This window comes from Aquila chrysaetos, chromosome 8, assembly GCF_900496995.4.
Source record: "Aquila chrysaetos chrysaetos chromosome 8, bAquChr1.4, whole genome shotgun sequence".
In the NCBI taxonomy this organism is placed as follows: Eukaryota; Metazoa; Chordata; class Aves; order Accipitriformes; family Accipitridae; genus Aquila; species Aquila chrysaetos.
Genome location: NC_044011.1, coordinates 3,107,971 through 3,122,982, shown reverse-complemented (window position 1 = coordinate 3,122,982; position 15,012 = coordinate 3,107,971). Strand labels below are relative to the sequence as shown.

The 15,012-nt window shown below is 40.2% G+C and overlaps 1 protein-coding gene across 5 annotated transcripts in view; it reads left to right on the top strand.

The window, feature by feature from the left end:
- The window catches only part of LOC115344369 (speckle type BTB/POZ protein), a 30,750-nt gene extending 18,017 nt beyond the window's left edge, over nucleotides 1–12,733 (top strand). For all 5 annotated transcript variants that reach the window (XM_030021567.2, XM_030021564.2, XM_030021565.2 and 2 more), the window contains 7 exons: nucleotides 1,569–1,720; nucleotides 1,825–1,952; nucleotides 5,619–5,796; nucleotides 6,364–6,419; nucleotides 6,867–6,989; nucleotides 10,582–10,724; nucleotides 11,466–12,733. In XM_030021567.2, coding sequence (XP_029877427.1) covers nucleotides 1,569–1,720; nucleotides 1,825–1,952; nucleotides 5,619–5,796; nucleotides 6,364–6,419; nucleotides 6,867–6,989; nucleotides 10,582–10,724; nucleotides 11,466–11,610 — 925 coding nt within the window. In that variant the 3' untranslated portion in view covers nucleotides 11,611–12,733. The remainder of the gene's footprint in view (nucleotides 1–1,568; nucleotides 1,721–1,824; nucleotides 1,953–5,618; nucleotides 5,797–6,363; nucleotides 6,420–6,866; nucleotides 6,990–10,581; nucleotides 10,725–11,465) is intronic.
- The last annotated feature ends 2,279 nt before the right edge of the window (nucleotides 12,734–15,012 follow it).

Here is a 15,012-nt window from a genome sequence, read left to right as displayed (position 1 = left end):
AGGAAATATATTTTAAAAAAATACTTGTACTGCACACTTGTTCTTGCTTCCTTGGATGTACAACATACGCACAGGGAGAAAGTATTGTTGCTTCAGCATAGTGTTTGGACACACAAAACAAATGTGAGGATCTGGCAGTTTGCGGTGTTTCTCTGATAATGGAAAACATCAGAAGTAATAGAAGCCATAGCTGGAAGGGAGACTACATCCTGCCTTGAAGCAGAGATGTGCCGTGGAGGATTATTAATGTCTTAAGTTGGGGTTTTTTTGACTGATGTTTATCTTAACAAGTTCTTATAAGCTAATGAAAGTCCACAGCCAGTGTATTCAAGCTCTGTTTCAGCCTCGGTTTCAGTCCCTAATACTCCACGTTGTTAAAAAGATAATTTTTGCCTGCACTCTAAATCCTGCAATTTAAGACTATTGCTACTGTATTACCTTTCTCTTTATGGCAACTTTTCATGAATTTGGAGACTTAACATTGTTATTTCGATCATTGCTGTGTTCTATAACTCCCTTCTGCCCAGGACTTCCTACTTCTTAAAGGTGACGGGTTTTTTGCCCTTTTCCTTTCCTTTAAATCCTTTCTTATCTTCCCTGAGTTCTCAAGTAATTTCTAGTAACTCAGAGTGGACTTTGGTCGGAACGTGTATCTACTACGAGTCGTGTCTGACCTAGTAGATCCATGGACACCTGGTTCCTTACTTTATCCCTTGTTGCTGACATTAAGTGTTCTAGCATTTTTCTTTAAAACTCCTTTCTATAGATTGCGCCAAATCAGCCACTAAATAATATAGTGTGTGTATGTGATACAATTTGTGTTCCCTTCCTTTGGGTGGCAGACCTGTGCTTTCCTTGGACTGCTTTTTGTTATTAAATTACTTACCTTTATAACCTTTGCTAGTCAGATCTCATTGTAATGTCTAGATCTTTCTGATTTTTTTTGTCCTTGTGTGTTTGAGCTGTTAGTCATTTGGCCTAGATTTTGCTTCTTGTTAGATTCTGTGTCAAGTTTCAGGTCATGGAAGTGCTTATGAGTTAGCCTCTTCCTGCTCTTACTACCTTTTCTTCATACAGAAGTAGTTTTCTCTTTTTGCCCTAGTATTATGTTTTTGAGAAACTACCAGCCTTCCAGAAATCCATTTTTCCTTTCAGTTACTTCCTGTGGAATTTCATTTCTCTGAATTTGTTGCACTTCTTCAAATCCATTGCCTCCATTCTACTCCTTCTTTCACTTTCCCTTTGTGAAAGTTGCCATCCAGGGTGCTTTTCAGAAATTTAAACCATACACCCCTCCTCTTTTCTCCTGTGTTTTTTTTTAATTGGTTTGCCCACAGTTACAGCCTGTATATTATTATCTGTCTTGGAGATGTAGCATGAGGCTGACTGTAACACGCAGTTACACTCTATTTACCTGTCTGTTATTTTCTTGTGGTTCAGTGGCTGTTAAACAGAACTTGTTTGCTGTACATTTATTGTGAAAATTCTACAATGCCCTTTCTTTGAAAGCTATGAATGACCTGCCAAAAACTGTTCCTGACATCTCATTCAGATGCCTGCTTCTACAGGTGTTTACGTGTGAACCCTAAAGGCTTGGATGAAGAAAGTAAAGATTATCTATCCCTCTATCTGTTGCTGGTGAGCTGTCCAAAAAGTGAAGTTCGAGCAAAGTTCAAATTCTCCATCCTGAATGCTAAAGGAGAAGAAACAAAAGCAATGGGTGTGTAAAAACTCTTTCTGTCTGATGGTTCAGTTGTTTGTCTTTTGCTGTTTGATCAAGCGAGTCACTCAGCTGGTGTTTGAAGCACTGTATCTTTCTTTCAGAGAGCCAGCGAGCATATCGATTTGTACAAGGCAAGGACTGGGGATTCAAAAAATTTATTAGAAGAGACTTTCTTTTGGATGAGGCCAATGGACTTCTTCCAGATGACAAACTCACTCTCTTCTGTGAGGTAAGTCTTCCTGTGCAACTGAAAGAATAGCAGTTCCATTAGCTTAAGGTAGATGTGACCTTATTTTTCATCATTGCTTTTAAGGAGTCAGAGGTGTCAGGAGAAATACTGGATGTTTATATGGCGCTTAGATTTTATTTGTTCATGTGCATGTGTGTGCGTGCACCTGTGTGGCTAGTGGCTTTTTCTGTGTGTGATTCATCACATTTCCCTTCCATTTATTTTTTGTTACTTTATATTTGTCTTTTACCTGTGATGATGATGGGAATTAAGCATGTTTGATTATCATTTCACTTCTGGTTTAGAGTTATCATCCATCTGTTTGTACTCCTTAGTTTGAAACTCACTTGGGATAATAACCAGCCCTAGCTCTGTAGTGGAAACTGGCCCGCCTATTACTTGCCTACTGAACAAATAAGAGTTTTCTTTATTTTCCTAAGTGTGTCTGTACAGCCAACAGAAAGAAAAATTTAAGAAAAAGGAATTTTATAGTAACCACAATTTTTCTGTTCATTGTGTTTGTATTTTTCTACAACTGCTTAAAAAATTATTTCACTAATACTAATTTCAGACAAAGATGCAGACAGTTATTTCTAAAACTAGATATTTAAGTTTAGAAACCATAATGAGCAAATTTTTAAACTCTCTAATTCAGTGTCTTCAGAGTTTCTGCTGTCTTATTTCCATTGTCTTTTTAACTGCAGAATACCTCCTGTAGCTGTGATTTTTGCCAGAAGACAGGTAGAACAAGTTGTTCTCTCTTTGGATCTCCTGCAGTGTTTTTTATGGGAGTCTTTTCTTTTGCTGTGTTTTCTTTTAGGAGTGAAAGAAATGCTTCAGTCAAAGTTGTTCAACAGCTGGGGTTTTGTTTGTTTGTTTGGGGTTTTTTTTTTTTTCAGTTTTGTTTGGCCATCATAAGCATGCATATGTTTAAATTAACAAACAGCTCCTAAAGGATGTGTATTCAATCAGTAGCATAAATCATTACTGTCATGGAGGAAGCCCTTCTTTAATACTTGTAGCAATATGGGAGGAGAAGAGGAGAGTGTCTTGGATGGCACCTCTGTAGGTCTGGCAGTTACTCTTTGCTTCATGATAAAAGAGCCAGAAAACTTACAATTGTGGAGTGAAACTCAAAAATTAATGTCTGAGAAGGGAATTTGCAAGGTGCAAGGTAGATAAATCTGAGATCCACCAGTAGTCTTGGCAACTAGTACTAATTCAAGTCACTCCACTCAGTACTGAATTACACCCTTCAAAAGCTTCAGCTCAGTTTTTTTGTTTGTTCTGGATGAAGAGGAAACTTGCTGCTGGCTTCACCTGGCCTTGATATCTTCTGTTTTCTCTTTTGGTTTATTCTACAGTCTTGCATGTAAGAAATCTTAAGTTTAGTGATATCAGAGGGAAGGTTTCACTGTCTGGAAACAGTTTGGTGACAACTTTCAACAGCTTGGTTTTGGTTTTTTTTTTCCCTCCTCCTTTTTTTTTTTTTTTTTTTTTTTTTTTTCCCCTTCCTTCCCTGAGCTTATAAGTCTCTTAGCATGTAAACCAGTGTGCCATATGCTCTCCTAATGCTTCCCTGCTGGCCACAGGTGCCAAGTGATGCTGCTCACATCTGTACTTTCAGCAAGCATGTTTTGAATGTAGAAACTCTCTAAGGAGTTAGCAATACTGGATGTTGAGATGCTTGTTATGTGGGGATGTGTTGGAGTTTTCTGTAGACCAGAAGGTTGCTGAGTGTTTCTGTTGCACCTTCTCATTGCTTTATTAAAGTTAAAAGGAAAAAGCCTTTTATCCTCTGTTCATGTCCGGTGCTGAACACAGATAATGTCTTGCTGAAAATGCTGTTAAGGCAGAGAATGATGTTCTTTGTTAAGCATTTCAAATCAGCCCTCATTTAGTTGTCAGTTTGGGGATTTTTTAACCTTGGCTTTGCAGGTGGGGTTGATTGTTCATATCCCAACTGCATTACTTTTTGTTGTTTAAATTATATTCCTACATCATAGGTAAATATTATTCCAGTAAATCTCCGAAAAGAACGGTGTTCCCAAAGTTATGGTAATAGCTCTCTCCTAAGCTAGGTAGCATTGGTTCCTTTGCTAAGATGTTGAAAATAGCTTAAGCAAAACCTTATCTATTTTGACCTCTAAGACTTGTCACCACTTGGAATCTACCAGTCTAAACTCCTTATGTAAAAAGCCATGTAATAGATTTTCATGCTAGTAACTGACAGACTTTCAAACGTGAAGAGGATTTATTTGTTGAGTTGAGACATAGCAAGTCTTTTTCAGCAAGGGATCTACATCTTAGAATTCCTTTTTAATGAATCTGGTGAGTTTTCATCCATCCTTGAGTCCATGTTGCTGGTCTAGATGTCACAGGGCAAAAAGATGATGTAGCTGTCAAATTAATGATGAAGAATATTAGCTTCCTCACATTTGCTCTGGCTAATCATTAGTGTCATTTGGCAAGCAGCATCTGATATTGGTTTTTGTTTTGAGTGTTGTATAGTTTATACAAGATGTGTCTGCCACCAGAAACCCACTGGACGTTTCTCAAGAGTGGGGGTATGTGCTGTCAGCAGGTTTTTTTCCTTAGAAGATGCTTCTGTCATCTCTCTCACTTCATAGTTTACTTCCCCTTTTATGTAACTGTGAAGCTTCCTTTGCCGTCCGTTTTTCTTCTTTGGCCACTGGTTATTAATAGAACTGAAATTTAACTTGGACTTGACTGCAAATCTAGGGAATAGTCTTATGTATGCTTCCCTGTCAATCAGCTTCTTCCTTTATTCTTTGTTATAGCGGGGGTAGTATTAGTCACTCTGATCTTTTCTAATTGGAGTCTGCTGTAGAAGGCGTATGATTTACTGTGTGTTTAACAATAATGGTTTGGTGCTGAATAGGCTCTTAATGGTTCCCTTTGTGTAGGTTATTCATCAGCCAGTATGGCTACGTATGGTCCCTGCCTAACCATGTCTGCTTTAGAGCAGGTGATAAGGAATCTGTCTGGCTTCCCCAAATCTTCCTAATTACTTGACATAAAGCTGCTCTTTTAAACTTAGTGTTTAGGGGTTTTTATTTTATTTTGTAATGTGATTGAAGCATTGAACTCTCAAAGAAATTTAGAATCAGAAGCAGCAGGACATTTGTGGGGGGCAGACACTGCCCTTGCATACATGTGTGGATGCAGTGCTTGGTTATAGAAGCTCTCTGTATACTTCATTTTCATTTGTACTGCTGTCTGTATTGCATTATTGATTGGGGAGGGTTTCAGAGTGTTGATAGAAGGAAAAAACTAGGTCAGGTGTGGTGTCTGTAAAAGCAGAAAAATAAGGTTCCACTTCCTTAGGAAACCATCTAATAAAGTTATGATTAAATTGCATAGAAGTGCTGTTAATTTGGGGTCGAAAAGAAAATCTGCTGGTGTGATTTAGGACTTGGGATAGAAACTCTGGAGGAGCAGAGAACAGGGTTAAGGCAGAGTAGAAAGGATGCTTTTAAAATGGAGACATTTTTAATCATACAGTGATTCTGCTGGAGAGGTGTGGGTTTTGCTTTGCATTTTGCTTCACCTGCCCTGGAAATAAAAACTTCCTGTAAGGAGATTAGTTTTTCCAGTGTGGGTTTTTGAGTTTTTGGGTTGTGTTTGCTTTCTTTTCCCCTGCAGGTGAGTGTGGTACAGGACTCTGTCAATATCTCCGGCCAGAACACTATGAACATGGTGAAGGTACCAGAGTGCCGCTTGGCAGATGAGTTGGGAGGACTCTGGGAGAATTCGCGCTTCACGGACTGCTGTCTGTGCGTTGCAGGCCAGGAGTTCCAGGCTCACAAAGCCATACTAGCAGGTCGGTATTGAGTTGAATGGGCCTTAGTGGGATAGGAGACAACAACATGATGGCAAGTGGGTTTTTTTGAGTTACTTCGTCTTTAAAGGAGGCTTCTGCAGCTCTTTTGATTAACTGCAGAGCTGTAGTAAAAGACCGTTTTGTGAACTATTACAGGGAAAGGAAGTATTTGCTCCATTTTTAATTGCCTACTTCTGGCCATGGCAAGGATGGTAGGAGGAATCTTTTGTGACTGTAGTGTACTATAACGTATTCCTAAAGCATTTGTAAGGAGAAGTTCGCTCATTTCCAGAGGAATACTTTCTTGTAAGGTCAAGAAACATACCTTGCCACTCGTACTCTTCAGCCTTGGTTGAAAGGACATTAATAAATTCTCCCATATCCAGTTTGAAGCTGCATCAGCCACATTACATTATGTCACAACCTATACTTCTTTACCAGTTGTACCCAATTTGCCCTATCTGCTATAGGAGAGTTTTTCCTGCATTAAGTAGCAGGCAACACTTAGCGCATCCTGAAGAGTAAAAGAGCATTTCTAACTGTGTTTTATTTTCCCCACTGCCGTAGCGCGTTCCCCGGTTTTCAGTGCCATGTTTGAGCATGAGATGGAAGAGAGTAAAAAGGTGAGTTCCTGAAGGAAGGAGAACTTCTCCAGCTAAGTGAATAGCTCTGTAGTCAACTCCTAGCATCACTGGTCAGATAACTTTCTTAGGTAGTGTTTGTGACTATTGTCACCTTTTAACTGTTTTTCTCACATTAGATGCAGGTCTTTACTTCAGCTGTCCTGAAGGGAGGAAGAAAGGGATCAAGGAGGCAATTGTTACCTTTGTTACTCTTGGGGAAAGAGTCTGGGGTGGGATAGGGAGAAGTAGAGAATGTGAAGTACAACTTAGAATTTTTCTTACTCCATCTACATATTTTTCTTTTTTTTTCTTTTTCTTTTTTGCAAGTAGTACACATTCTAAATAGTTTGTCTGTGTAGCAAATTTCTGAATAGCGAAAGAGCTTGGGTAGAAGGAAGCCTTTAGCCTCTTCTCAGGATCTTAATAAGCTTCATTTTTCTGATACAGAATCGGGTTGAAATCAATGATGTGGAGCCTGAAGTTTTTAAGGAAATGATGTGCTTTATTTACACGGGGAAGGCACCAAATCTTGACAAAATGGCTGATGATTTGCTGGCAGCTGCTGACAAGGTACAGTTGGGATTTATGGGTGTTCAGAGAACCAGGAATGACATGTGCCTTGCTTTACACAATGCTGCAGTAAGCTTTTCATGTGATCATTGTGGTTGGGCAGTTTCTTTGAATTGGTTGTGGCTTACAGGTAAACCTGGATGTAGTATAAGATACCTATAAGATAGGATATACATATAAGATACCGATAGCTGTATAGATACATATCTTAACATATAACAATCAGGAATTTATGTCTCTACTGCTCATTTTTAAGCATTTTCTTAAAATTTCAGAGGACATCTCTATTCAGCATAATCTAGCATAAGAGCTGGGGGTGTGAAGAAAATTTAAAGGTGGACCTGGCGATATCTTTTTTTTTTTTTTAGTGTGATTATTACCAAATCTCAAAAGTAGTGTTCTGTCTTGGCAAACAGGGCCTGCTTCTCCTTCTGGTCTGGCTGGTACCAGCAGCTTCAAGAGATGCTCTAAAGTGATGGATAGCCAAGAGTGGGAAGGTCCTGTTGTTTATTTTCTTTTTGCAGTGGCAGTCCCTGCTGTTTATGGAGAGAAGGGGTGCACTGGAGGAAGCCCTATTGCCTAACCCATCTGTGGTTTTGCAGGGTCCTTGCCAGGGAGGTGTCGGGGATGGTCTGACTGGAAGGCTGCTGGTAGTCCCCGTCTAGCAGGCGCAGCCCTGTGGCCTTGCCAGCCAGACAGCCGCTGCCTCCTTCCCTTTGCAGCACCAAGGACAGAAGAGAGTGCTCTGCTGGCCAGTGAGCCGTATTAACCAGTGAAAATTCGTAATATATAATGAAAATTTTATTTCCTTTTTCTTTTTTCTCTTAAAAGTGAACTTAGTGCTGGTGAAAGATGCCAGTTTGACAGCACTGGAGACTAAAGTCCTGAATTTATCCATCGAACAGGTTCAGCACGGGTAGCAGCAGTGCAAGATTCTCCACACTGCCCTGCCAATGTGCCTCAACTCTGACCTGGAGGGACCACCTCTAGGGGTGAGAGCGTAGTTCAGTCTCCATGCTTCTTCAGTCCTTGGATTCTCTTGTGGGTGCCAGTTAGGGTGGTGGATTTTAAGATGTGGATGCATGTAACCTTGTTCCACGCAACCACCACACGGCCATCAAATTCCCTGTCACTGCGGACCTAGGCTTCATCAAAAATGCTGATTTTAGAGGTGAAATGCTCCATATGCCATTATTAGGTCACTGCAACTAGAATTAAAATGGGAAATAATGCAAGGAGATTCTTGGCCTGATTATAATCATTGCCACATATATTATTCAATATTTAAAGAGTATTGATTGAGAGCTCACATACCATCTTTAACTGAGACAAGTGTAAGTAAGAAGCAGTACATTAAGGACAGAGTAGGCTTTAACTTTGAGTTTCCTGGCTTTTAGTGTAGGTTTTTTTCCTTTTAAACTCATTGTGTGTCTTTTAAAAGCAGAAATAAAAAATCTTTCATGAAAGCGCATAAAACATCTAATATTTACTCAAGAGACTGAAACAGCTTCTTCTGAGTTCCTCCTGTCTCTTGGGGAAAATATGTAATTAGACCAAAACCAAAACAAAGCACGTCTTCTCAACCCAGGAGATACTATTTCAGCCTCTTGGGTAAGTATGCTATTAGGTAGGGTGGGTTTTTTTTGAAGTGTAATTAAGAAAGGGGGGAAGGGGAAATCTTGCTACCTGAGAGTAATTAGAAGCTGAGCTATTTGTAGTGAAAATCGAAGTAAAAATTGTACATGCGTGGAGGAGAATATTCAATTTACAAAAGGAATAATTTTAAGCTTCGTTTGCTGCATTTTAAGTTACTGACAGACAATAATATAAACTAATGGCTTGCCCCTCATTTGAAACTGTTTTAGTTACTGATACAGATTAAGCAAGTAAATTTGATTTGTCTTCTCAGACGTTCTGGTGAGAGAAAACTGTCCTGGTTATGAGTGCCATGCCTCAATTGAAGTAATTATTATCACTGAGTCTTAAGTGAAAAAATGTTTTTATAATCTAAAATTATTCATTTAAATTTAATCATAATGGGATGAAAATCTCAATCAGAACATAAAATCAATTTATAGTAATAGCGCTTATCATATGGCAAGCCCTCCTGTCGTCATGCAGATTAGCTTGTTACCAGCTCCCTGTGCAGGTTGACAGAGCAGTCCTTACTAATCTGTTATCTTTTCTGAATGCGGCCTCACATACTGTATACCATGTCATTTCTAAGTTGCCTAAAAAAGCCTTATAAATAATATGAAGGATACTCTCAAATGCAGTTAATCAGTCAGATTAAAAAAAAAATTAACAATTGTAAAGTGTGGTGGTTTTTTGGGCTTTGGTTTTTTTTAGAAACGTCACTCAATTTGAAGTCATAAAGTGAAGAAGTCTTAGCTGTGTTTAATCTTTAGGACAGTTTATGTAGTGTTAATGTTATTACTCATAGAAGAACTGCATTAGAATTGACTACTCTCCTAATCCCTGTGAAATGTAATCATGGGATCTAGAATATTCAGAAATATTCAGGAATATCAGTTTGTTTCATCCAAAGAGCTGCAAACCCCATAATCAGATCACACATACCAAGATTTTCAGAAGTATCTCAGTCTCGCAGTTCCCAGCTATGGTATTCTAAAAGACTGAGGTTTGGGGTTTGGGTTTCATTTCTTGATAACAAGTGGCTTATAGTTTTCTGAGTATTGACCTTTTTGAAGTCTGCCCAAGACCACTGTGTTGCTTTTGAAAGTCTTGGCTGTGTCTGCATGTTTCAATACTGACTGAAGTGCTGCAGAAAGTAGAGTGTGAAATTTATTAGATAGCACTCTTCTTCTAAGCATATCCTTTGAATTTTGCAAACCATTGACATGGCCCAACCCTGTGGATCTAAAAAATGTTGAGACAAATGCACAATTGAATGGTAGAAATTCTTAGGTTGAGAATGTGAAGTTAGAATACAGCTTTTGCCAGGGCATTACAGACATGCTGTGATGTTTCATTTCCAGCTGAATAGCCGCAAGAAATCAGGGACATTTGTTTAACTCTGTAGTGTTAAACTAGTAGCATGTACTTGAGCAAGGCTGATCTTAATGTGCAGGTCATTAATGGCAAAGAAATTGAGTGAAAACCGCCTAAACATCACTGGAACACCTATGGAGCATTCACTGTGAGATAGGTCTTCCCACTGAACCCGGGTAATACTGTCATGCAGTAATAGAGTGAGAATAAAGATTTAGCTTTAGCATTCTGTGCCTTGAAGTAACTGAGATAGTATTATAGGTGACCTGAAATTCTCATTTCAAAGCATGAACACAGCACCAGTAAGCCTGTAACACAAGAAGGCCGGTATGAGTTATGGTGGGTATGTTTCCTCTCCATTGCTTTCCTCAGGGTGGGGCACATCATGATTCTCCTTTTTTTTTGCTGGTCACTACTTCTCTGAGTACAGTTCAGATGCATATAGCAAAGCAAAGAGGTCTGTTCAGCGTAATAGAGTAGTTTGTTACTGAAGAGTGAAGGAGCACAAGTAAGGCTTCATGTCAGGCCTGATGAGGTGTTTTCTCTCCTTTGTAACTGTACTTCGGCTTGTATTTTGCAGTATGCTCTAGAACGTCTGAAGGTGATGTGTGAGGATGCACTGTGCAGTAACCTGTCTGTGGAAAATGCAGCTGAGATCCTCATTCTAGCTGACCTACATAGTGCTGATCAGCTGAAAACTCAAGCAGTGGACTTCATTAACTAGTGAGTTTACTTTTGTTCCAGGATGCAACAAATCTAGAGGAAAGTGTTGTTTATTAGCAATAGGGTTAACAACTTGTAAACTGTCACATGCAGGGGAGATTCTCCTCTATTTTGTTTAGTTCTCCCATTGTGATTCTTCATTTATCTGGCATCCCAGAGCGGCATTGCCCTAAGGGCAGTTTAGTCTTGTTCTGCTGGGACTGGTCAGAGTGTACAGGAGGACTGTCTCTGTGAGCTATTATGGATCTCTTCCTAAGATCACAAGAACTTTTAGGTAGTAGAATATCAGGTAGTCCCTGATATTGAGGGACTATATGCAACTCGAAATATAACAGACCTTTCAGTTGATGTAAAATGACTACCAACTACTTTGATGTCTGGAAACATTTTTAGTCCTATTTGTCAGTTAATACAGTTTTTCTCAGTACTTTCTATATTGATTTAAAATACTTCCATGCTGAGTAGTCAGGGTAGATGAGCATTGTGTTCCTGCTGTCCTCCACCTGGGATCATGTATGTTTGAGCTTTTCATCCTTAAGTTGAAGGACTGTCTGGCATACAATTGTGCCAGCAGAGCCAAAGCTTGGAATGTTTGCAAAAGATACCTTAACGTACATCCAGAATGATCCTACAACAGTACACTAAAAATGTCGGGTTTCTCGGGCATGTGGAAAGAATCTATTTAGTTAACCCTTTTTATCCCCAGTTGATAACTTCCAATTTATTCTCTCTTACTTCTAGTCATGCTTCTGACGTCATGGAGACATCGGGCTGGAAGTCTATGGTAGTATCGCATCCCCATTTGGTGGCTGAGGCATATCGCTCTTTGGCCTCTGCACAGTGTCCCTTTCTGGGACCCCCGCGTAAGCGACTGAAGCAATCCTAAAGTCCTGTCTGTCACACCACCCCATGTTTTTCTGGAAGCAGCATCAGCTGTTGCTGCTGTAACCTTGACCACCAGGTAGACAGCGAAATCTGTGGAGCTTTTACTCTGTTGTTGGGGGGAAGAGACTGCTTCGTGACACCCAGACTTTTTAAAACAGCACCAAGTAACTTGGGGAGAGGGGGGTGGGTGGGCCTGGGGCTCTGGGGCTGTTCAACCTAAAGAATCCCTGTCGCTGCATCGTCTGTGTGTTCCCTTCGACTTGGCTGAGTCAATTAAGTACAGGGTTCGGTTTAGGCACCAACCCAAGTCGGAAAAACCCAGCAGTGGTACTGGGGAAAACAACGTCTCTGCGTCTGGCAGCACAGAACAAATCGTCAGATGCCTGGAGCAAGAGGACATTTTAGCTTTGGAGAGCGTTGGAGGGTTAAAAAGAATTTCCAGTGAGGTTCTGGAAAGGAAGTACCTGATGGGAGCTCCAGTAGTATTTATATCAAAAAAAGAGAATTTAAGTCCTTCCAGCTGAGCTAAAAACTGGACGTTTGTGTAACTCCTTATTGCCATCCAGCAACAAGAAGATCAGTTTCTCTGTTAGTAGCACTTGTATGTTAATTGCAAAAAAAAAAAAAAAAAAAAAAAAAAAAAAAAAAGAAAAAACCCCCACCTTTTATAAAATGACAGGTTGAAGTGAAAGGGGACAGTGAAAGGCTGTGTGTTCTGGAGGGTGTGAATAGACTGAAGGCAGCCTTTGGCAAGTCTGTATTGGTTTTGAAAGGACTAGAAAATCCTTGATCTGGAGCGTGCTCTCTGATGAGAACAACAGTTACTGTTTTTAGATATTGTGGGAAATGTTTTTGGCATTTTTCCCTGCTTTATTTCCCTCCTCCCCCTTTTTTTAAAAAAAAAAAAGGAGAAATTTTATTGTTCATGAACGCTGCGTCAAAAGTCCCTGTCCTGAGTTGCTAAATGATTCTTAACAACTGTTTGTACCTGACTTGCAGACTGTATAGGAGCCAGTCCTGTTCCTTTCTATTAGTCACTCTTCTTACAGGGAAGAAGTTTCAAAATAGCTGGTAACGTTGGTTTTTTTTTTCTTTTTGAAAATATAAATAATTACTATTTTGTACTGTGTGGTATCTGTTGTCTTTTTTTTGTTTGTTTCATTTTCAAGACTTCCCAGTTTAAAACCGGCTCCCAAAAGGTTCAGTTTCAGTCTGCTGCCATGTACTGATAGTGACATGCTGTTCCTGGAACTCAGATGGGATTTATTAAGGAATGTTGCACACAAAATTGCAATGCAAACCTGTGTTATTTCTCATAGCAGGTATTGCCAAAATACTAGAGAGCATGGGTTTTAATAATAGCAGTGTGAAGCTGACCCATGGTCCTTCCTTTTACCTGTAGCTGTTTAGATGTGGGAAGGAAGAATAGTATAAGCTGCCATCTGTTTTATAACATTAAGGTGCAACGCAGGATGTCTGGGTAGGATAGACACCATCCATTTATGTCATCATTAGCCCCAAATCTCCAGGGAGGTTAGATTGAAATACGCAGTGCCAGGACAGTGGCAAATTGATCTGACCTTAAGATGGTCAGGTAGGGCACGTAATGGATTACAGAGAATAACTCTGTTTTGTCTAGAAAATAGATTACTTATCTGTTGTCTCTGATTTTTCATTCTGTTATCATACTTTCTCTCGCAGCCTCTTGTCCCTTGTGTGAAGGAGAATTCCGTTCATACGCTCATGTGTTTAATCTAGCTGCTGCCTATTTTTATCAAATGGTGACTCATGAGAGGGTCCATGCCCCTTTTTATGTTCCCCCACCGAGGCTCTCATCATAAACACACAACCGTCTGTATAGTAAAGTCTTCCTTTTACGTGGTTCACAAATTCCCACATTACATCTATTGCTTGAACGCCACTAATTCCTTTTATATTGGATTTAGCGTGCGTTTCCTTTTAGGTAAGCAAAGCATTTAGTCATAACGAGATTTTCTCCACTACCCTGTCAGAACTCAAACCCAGCATTTCTAGCTTATAATTGCATACAGGCGTGAAAAGTTCATTGCCATGTAATTGCAGAAGTTGTCTGTGTGGCACAGAGATGTCTAATTACGCTGCAGTAACTGCATTGTTTACTGAAATATTCAAACCCGAACGAGACCTTTTATCCTTGTCACATTAGAGTGACCCAACTGCTCAAGGAGTGTCCCTGGCTCAGCCTTGCCCTGGGAAGCAGACATGCCTAGAACAAAGTAAATGGCTGTTCATACTGCCTGTCCTTGGCCTTTTCTGGGGAGGTATTTACAGGAAAGCGATACACATTTGGCAGCCTCCTTCCCTGGAGGATGGGGAGATACCTGCAGGAAAATAATCTGTTCTGGGGCCTGTCTGTCCCAGCCCTTCCTGCAGAGCCAGGTGCAGTTGTAGAGCACACTGTCATGGAAGGTCTGAAATGAGATCCACGAAGGAGGCGACTTGTTCAGATTGTTCCAGTTGCAGGTGAATTAATGATTTATTTGTCAACTTCACTTTTTTTTTGTTTGTTTTTTATTGTAAATGATACAGCTGAAGCCATCTGGTTATAACAACATCAGAGCTAGAGCATACTGTTCATAAACCTCCCACTGACATCCTCCCCTCCCCAGATCTGAAATGTAATTCAAGTTAACTCACAATCTGTGGCATGTGTTGTTACTGCAGAGATGTCCATGCCAGTTGAACAGTTGGAGATTTGAATTCCACAAGGAGATGGCATATTTATCAAAACAGTATTTCAGAGAGACATTTTTAACGGGTCTTCTACACTGTGGTTGAGCTACCACAGGTCTGGATTCAGAATTTAGGTTGGGCCCCTTGCTCGTGCTTTTAATTCCTTCTCTTCCCCCTCCTCAAGGGTGTTTACGGAGAGACATTTCATCCCTGTGTGCAGTCTTTCATGTGCTTCCTTCTCCCTATTATCTCCTTGCTCCTGCTTCCTCTGCTCGCTTTTGTGCTGACCTACGAGGGTTGCAGCCTTCATCTGGGGGTGGGAAGGAGAGACGGGAACGAGAAATACCTCAATGAATCCCCTGACCTCCTCCGGCAGCAGTAGGATGTGCGTATGCCCTACACCCAGAAGCAGTCTGCTCTGTCTGAGGATCCAAACACCAAATATTTTTTACTTGGCCAAAAGATTTCTTTCTGGCTGCCCCTTGGGCTTTGTTATTACAGACTCAGATTCTATTGAGGTATTTTTCTTATTGTGTGAGTTTTTCCAGTTGAAAGGAAACAGCTTGTCTGCTTATGAGCAGAACAAACAGCAGAGTGGGGAGAGCTGCTGTGCTTTGAAACTCTCTCTGGCTTTGTTCTGGTTCTCAAACTGCTGTTAAGGACACAATACCGTCTCTCTCCTTTTTTTTTT